General features: G+C 42.0%; 1 protein-coding gene across 2 annotated transcripts in view; it reads right to left on the bottom strand.

The window, feature by feature from the left end:
- Window positions 1-340: 340 nt before the first annotated feature.
- LYPD6B (LY6/PLAUR domain containing 6B) overlaps window positions 341-7,386 on the bottom strand; it is a 240,612-nt gene continuing 233,566 nt past the window's right edge. For both annotated transcript variants that reach the window (XM_070380740.1, XM_070380746.1), the window contains one exon: window positions 341-5,000. In XM_070380740.1, the coding sequence (XP_070236841.1) occupies window positions 4,836-5,000 (165 nt within the window). In that variant the 3' untranslated portion in view covers window positions 341-4,835. The remainder of the gene's footprint in view (window positions 5,001-7,386) is intronic.

Raw genomic sequence — 7,386 nt, 5'->3', positions numbered from 1 at the left:
CTCTGAGTAGCTCACATCCTGGATTAACCCCCTATGTAGTTCAGCTTCTAGCCTCAGCATCTAATAGAAGAGGCCAAGGCAATGAGGGAAGAAGACAGGGAAGGAAGTAGAACTATGAAGGCCAAAGGAGAAGTGGGAGGTGTGTGATACCAGGAAGATGCTAGACTGTATCAGGTACACAGCCAAGGAGCTACGCCTAAAGGCAGACTCGAATTACATGACGACAGCCATTTGTTCTCCAGTTTGTACAGCTGTCACCTCCCTGCATCCACTAGTCACCTCTGTCCTCTGGCGTGCTTTGCCCGCCTCCTCCCCACCCACAACACACACACATATCCAGAATCACAGTGAAACTCTCCACAAATCAGAGTCGGTGACAAACAATGAGGTGAAAAATAAAATGCACAAGATTCAAAGGTCAGAGCAGAATTTTATAAGATGGCAATTGACACATCACAAAAATTGTGCATAAGGGTAATTTCTCAATTGTGAAATATTTCCCAATTCCACACCACACCTCACTTTCCAAGTCCATGCTGGTTCATGCTGCTTGTTTCATGCTTTGCACAGCTTTTAAGTCCTCTCCCAGTGAGAAAGAAAACCAACCCACCTCTTTCTCTTCTTATGAGATGTGTTTTACACAGCGCGTGACACAGCAGAATGCAGACGGTACAGAAGACAATGCCTGTAATTTCTGGCTGCTAACCTCAGTCAGGTTTGGATTTAGGGAGAGTTTAGACACAGCAGGGAAAAGATGTGTCCTATACAACTTTTTTCTTTTCAGAAAGTGAATGATGGACAGGAACTCAAGATTTACTCTAGAATGTAGTTATATTCAAAATGGAACTTTGACATGTCATTCCCCCATACTTTCCTCGTATTCATAGCTAATCCCCCTGTCTTTTTTATAAGAACAAATCTACATATTCTCCTTTCCTGCCTCCACTACCCCAGTTCTCACGGGACATTTTGACAAGGTACTCTTCATCTTCTTGTTCATTAGGGGGCATATGAAATTAATCTGAGGTCTGGATCACTTGGCCATTCTAAGTCACTATGTAATGGACTAAAAAAATCCATGCAAATGGACTCTGATTAGATTCTTGGATTCTAGTTTTAAAACAATTACATCGGAGACCCCACATAGAGTCCATTTATAATGCATAGGGATTTCAAGGTCAAGTGTTAAAGGTTTGGGGCTTCTGTTCACTAACATCACCCCCATCTCTTATTCTCTAGTGTAGTGGCTCCAAAAGTGGCTGTGTATCAGGATCACGTGAGGAGTTTACTAAAAATACAGATTTTCTGATTCAACTCTAACAAAAAGAATCTGACTTTCTGGATTTGCGGTCTGTGAGTCCAGTTTTCGTCTTTAAATATAAACTCCCTGAGTAATTTCCATGCCCCCACCAAGGACCTATTTACGAAGACATTTAGGAAGCACCTCTCTGGTCCAGTGGTTCTTGAACTAGTGTGTGCATGAGAAGCACCTGGAAACCTTATTAAAACCCAAATTGACCCCTTGGCATTTCTGATTCAGTAGGTCTGGAATGGAGGCTGAGTATTTGAATTTCTCACAAATTCCCGGGTGATGCCTATGCTGCTGGTCCAGAGACCACACTGAGAACCACAACTCCAACCCAGGTTTATTATTCATTAGCACTTATTATGTGACCACGGACTGGGCTTCTGAAGAAGGAGTAAACCTCTCAGATCAAGGGTAACACACCTAGCATCACAGTCATCTGGGAGCTGCTTATTTAACATCTAATTATTGGGATTAGGCATGGGCTCCATCCCATCTCCTGAGTCAACATCTCCAGGAGGCCCTTAGAATTTGTCTTATTTTGAAGTTGGCCAGAAAATTCTGATTACAAGGACTTGAAAACATTGCCTCAGATAAGTCAGACTTATGAGTTCATGAATAACTTACACTAAAAAATTATCTGAAATTCCAATTTGATGGGACATCTGATGCTTTTATTTGTAAATCTGGCACCCTATTCACTTGGCTGTCTTTGCAGTTTGTTTCCTCTGCGTGTTCTCTCTTTGGCTCAGGATAACTATTTTAAATGCTCAGAGGAGAGGTGGTTAGGAGGGCAATCTATGAAAACATATGTGGGGTGAAGAAGAGAAAATTAAGATGTTTCCTTGGGAAAGAAAAATAAAAAACACAGAGGAAAATTCATTAATCTAGACAGAAGAAAAAGAAGTACTGTCTGCTAATGGTTTTTTACCAGACAATTCATCAACTTCTCAGACAAAAGAAACCCTGAGGAATAAAAAGACACCCACCAAAGATGGCTCTTAAAATGTTTCAATTGAAGTCATATATAATTAATTTCAAACAAGCATAGTTATGAAAATTCAAATACCTCAAGGTGCTGAGTGAAAGGCAAGATAGATCTACATCAGACTTCAAAACTGCTGCTTCCAGGTGAGTCTCTGGTTTGGCCAGAGACAGGGAGGTAATGACATCTGTCTCCTCCCTGTTTTATTGGAAGGTAAAGAGCTTTAAGATGAGACACTCCCACTGCATCAGGGTCGAGAAGAAACATATACAGCTTAGCACCTGACAGTAGCACATAACTACTAAGAGGCTGAATCAAAGGAATAGAACAAACAAAATGAAGAAAAATTCATGGATGCACGTAAGGAAGTGATCTGGTAAACAAGTGCAGAGGCCAAGTCACCGCCATGAGCACCACAGCCCGTGCACAGCAAGCAGCTTTTTCCCCATGGACTTCTGCCATTTCAGAGGCTAGGGGTCAGCACACTGTTCCTGCAAAGGGCAAACTAGCAGACCTTCCAGGTTTCACAGGCCATGTGCTCTCGGCTGCCTCTACTCAGCCTTGGTGTTGTAGCAAGAAGGAAGCCTGTAGACAACATGTAAGTGAATAGGTGTGGTTAGGGGAGTTGCTACGGACTGAATATTTGTTTCTCCCCCAAATTCACATGGTGGTGGTAGTCGTGTTTGACTCTTTTCAATCCCATGGACTGTAGCCTGCCAGGCTCCTCTGTCCATGAAATGCTCTAGGCAAGAATACTGGAGTGGGTTCCCTTCCCTTCTCCAGGGGATCTTGCTGACCCAGGGTTTGAAGCCAGGTCTCCTGCATTGCAGGCAGGTTCTTTACTTGTCTGAGCCATCAGGGAAGTCCAAATTCATGTGTTGAAGCCTAAAGCCGCAATGTGATGGTATTTGGGTGTAGGGCCTCTAGGGGATGCTAGGTCATTCAGGTGGAGGCCTCATAAATGCGATTAGAATCCTTATGCTCACTCTTCACCCTTTGTCCTGAGCATATATGAAAAGGCCAGTCTACAAATCTGGAAGAGGGCTCTCATTAGACAGTAGATCTGCTGGCACCTTGATCTTGATCTCTGAGCCTCCAGAACTGTGAGGATACATGTTTGAGTTGAAGACACCAGGGCAACAGAATATTTGTTAGTAGAGTTGGGCAGACTAAGAGTGGTGGGATGTATTTGATCCATGGCCGACCCCCATCATGGATGAGCCAGTGTGGCAAGGACACCATCATTAGTGGATTCTATGGGGCACTCAGCATTCTAATGGTAGATGCTCTACTGAGAAACAAAACAACAAACACTCCACTAACTTCTCACTATACATATAAAGGCAGAGTGTTTAAAGGTCACTCCAAAGTGTAAAGGCGAGAAATTAGGATTCTAGAAACGGAAGTTGCTCCTTTGAAAGTCTAGGACTGTGTTATAAGAATGAAAGAGAAGACAGGGGACCAGACATTTTAGCATGGATTTAGAAAGTTTCTCTTGATGGTCCTCCCACTGAGACAGGTTGACTGGGAGAGGGACACTGTCGCCAGTTTCTCTGTCTTTAAGCTGCTTTTTTCTTTTTTTAATTTTTTGCCATGCTGCTCAGCATGTAGGATCTCAGTTCCCTAACAGAGATGGAACCCATGCCCCCTGCAGTGGAGCACAGAGTCTTGACCACTGGCCCACCAGGGAAGTTCCTAAACTGCTACTTCTGAGGCTCTATCACGTGATAAGGTATCACCCTCCTTGCCCAGGGAGGTTTCCTCACCTTCTCAGTTCACTAATTTTGCATTTGACATCCTTAGAAGGGTTCTTTCCCCCCCAAGAAAAAATTAAGTCACCTTGGCATAGACGTGCATACTTTAAGCCAGAAGATAGCACCTGTGGTGCATGATCAACTTCAATTGGCCTCCTTTATGACACTCGTTAATGTGTTTCATCTGAGGTCTCCACATCGGCCAAGAAACACATAAGCATGCATTCTACACTTATAATTTAAAAGCTTTATTTTCCCCCACAATTAGCAAATAGGTTTCATATTAGTTCAACTGGAAGTTTCCTTCCTATAGTGGGCTTTCTCGTTACTTCACCCTCAGTGGGGAAACTGCTTTCTCTTCAGGGAAGGATTAGATTTCACAGAGATGCTCTGAGCCAATCACAGAATCTAGAGGGTCTGTTCCAGCAGCCCCTGAAGGAGTCAATCAGGTCAGAGTCCTTTCCCCCAAAGGTCTGGTCTGGCGGGGACAACACAGGCTGCTGAACCTGCCTGTGGTAGATGCTGGCAGGACCCTCCTTGCAGAAGAGACAAAATGCAGCCCCCTTTTGATCAAGAAACCTAACAGCTACATAATCGCTCAGTCTCTGCCAAGTCCCCTTTCTTGTGGCCTCCTGAAGGAGCATCTGAGCTAAGCAAACAGCTGGCTTCTGCTGTGAGGTCCAATGCGCATCCTTCAATCTTGAAGAGATTGGTCTTCAAAGTTCGCCATTTTACAGTTGTTAGCTTGTGCTTCAGAGGACGGGTCTCTGCCTCTCCCAGGAAGGTGGCCTTATATCAACGGGAGCACGAAGGCCCAGGCCAGCACCGGTAGGTAGAGCGCAGGGGCACTGCTACCAGACGTCCTCTGAGCGTGCATCACAGCGAAGACCGCGTTCGTGTGGTTGGTGGGTAACTCAACATTGCAGATCATCCCCTCACAGCAAGACCTACACTCCTGTTACAAAAGGAAGAGGAGAGGGGAAGAGCCAGTGAATAATGGGAAGAAGAGGGGAGGGTCAAACAAAAACCTTCTCCAGCTCTGAGGACAGAATTTTTTTATCTGAGTATATAAATTTTAAGTGCAAAATTTTTCAAAAGAGTAATGACTTACTTACAAGAGAAAAAGGCTATCTTATTTTTTAAATGTTTACTGTTTGAGACTAAAAATTATAAATTTGAAAATATACCTTTTAGCCTAACAAAGATTTCCAAAAAGTATGCGAGCTTGGGTCCAGGACGTAGTTCTCAAACACTGTTACTGAGACTATAATTGCTTCAGTCTTTCTGGGGAGTAATTTGGTAATCTTTATCAAGAACTTTATATAAATCAATCTAGTAATGTGCACCACAAAGATTATGTGGGTTTTTATTTAGAGAAATATTAAAAGCTGCCTAGTATTCTTAATAGGGAAGTAGATGAATTATAGCTACGAACATTTTAATATTATGCAGCCACTAAGAATATGTCTGAATATTTAAACAGGTAAGTTTTCTTAAAAAAATTTTTTTTTTTTTTATTTTTTTTTTATTCTTCCAATTTTATTTTATTTTTAAACTTTACATAATTGTATTAGTTTTGCCAAATATCAAAATGAATCCGCCACAGGTATACATGTGTTCCCCATCCCGAACCCTCCTCCTCCTCCCTCCCCACACCATCCCTCTGGGCCGTCCCAGTGCACCAGCCCCAAGCATCCAGCATCATGCATCGAACCTGGACTGGCAACTCGTTTCCTACATGATATTTTACATGTTTCATTGCCATTCTCCCAAATCTTCCCACCTCTCCCTCTCCCACAGAGTCCATAAGACTGTTCTATACATCAGTGTCTCTTTTGCTGTCTCGTACATCGGGTTATTGTTACCATCTTTCTAAATTCCATATATATGCGTTAGTATACTGTATTTATGTTTTTCCTTCTGGCTTACTTCACTCTGTATAATAGGCTCCAGTTTCATCCACCTCATTAGAACTGATTCAAATGTATTCTTTTTAATGGCTGAGTAATACTCCATTGTGTATATGTACCACAGCTTTCTTATCCATTCATCTGCTGATGGACATCTAGGTTGCTTCCATGTCTTGGCTATTATAAACAGTGCTGCGATGAACATTGGGGTACACGTGTCTCTTTCCCTTCTGGTTTCCTCAGTGTGTATGCCCAGCAGTGGGGTTGCTGGATCATAAGGCAGTTCTATTTCCAGTTTTTTAAGGAATCTCCACACTGTTCTCCATAGTGGCTGTACTAGTTTGCATTCCCACCAACAGTGTAAGAGGGTTCCCTTTTCTCCACACCCTCTCCAGCATTTATTATTTGTAGACTTTTGGATCGCAGCCATTCTGACTGGTGTGAAATGGTACCTCATAGTGGTTTTGATTTGCATTTCTCTGATGATGAGTGATGTTGAGCATCTTTTCATGTGTTTGTTAGCCATCTGTATGTCTTCTTTGGAGAAATGTCTATTTAGTTCCTTGGCCCATTTTTTGATTGGGTCATTTATTTTTCTGGAGTTGAGCTGTAGGAGTTGCTTGTATATTTTTGAGATTAGTTGTTTGTCGGTTGCTTCATTTGCTATTATTTTCTCCCATTCTGAAGGCTGCCTTTTCACCTTGCTAATAGTTTCCTTTGATGTGCAGAAGCTTTTAAGGTTAATTAGGTCCCATTTGTTTATTTTTGCTTTTATTTCCAATATTCTGGGAGGTGGGTCATAGAGGATCCTGCTGTGATGTATGTCGGAGAGTGTTTTGCCTATGTTCTCCTCTAGGAGTTTTATAGTTTCTGGTCTTACGTTTAGATCTTTAATCCATTTTGAGTTTATTTTTGTGTATGGTGTTAGAAAGTGGTCCAGTTTCATTCTTTTACAAGTGGTTGACCAGATTTCCCAGCACCACTTGTTAAAGAGATTGTCAAAGATAAGGTGTCTATATGTGCGTGGATTTATCTCTGGGCTTTCTATTTTATTCCATTGATCAATATTTCTGTCTTTGTGCCAGTACCATACTGTCTTGATAACTGTGGCTTTGTAGTAGAGCCTGAAGTCAGGTAGGTTGATTCCTCCAGTTCCATTCTTCTTTCTCAAGATCGCTTTGGCTATTCGAGGTTTTTTGTATTTCCATACAAATTGTGAAATTATTTGTTCTAGCTCTGTGAAGAATACTGTTGGTAGCTTGATAGGGATTGCGTTGAATCTATAAATTGCTTTGGGTAGTATACTCATTTTCACTATATTGATTCTTCCAATCCATGAACATGGTATATTTCTCCATCTATTAGTGTCCTCTTTGATTTCTTTCACCAGTGTTTTATAGTTTTCTATATATAGGTCTTTAGTTTCTTTAG

This window comes from Bos mutus, chromosome 2, assembly GCF_027580195.1.
Source record: "Bos mutus isolate GX-2022 chromosome 2, NWIPB_WYAK_1.1, whole genome shotgun sequence".
Classification (NCBI taxonomy): domain Eukaryota; kingdom Metazoa; phylum Chordata; class Mammalia; order Artiodactyla; family Bovidae; genus Bos; species Bos mutus.
The sequence above is the reverse complement of the archived record's forward strand: the minus strand, read 5'-3'. Positions and strand labels throughout refer to the sequence as shown.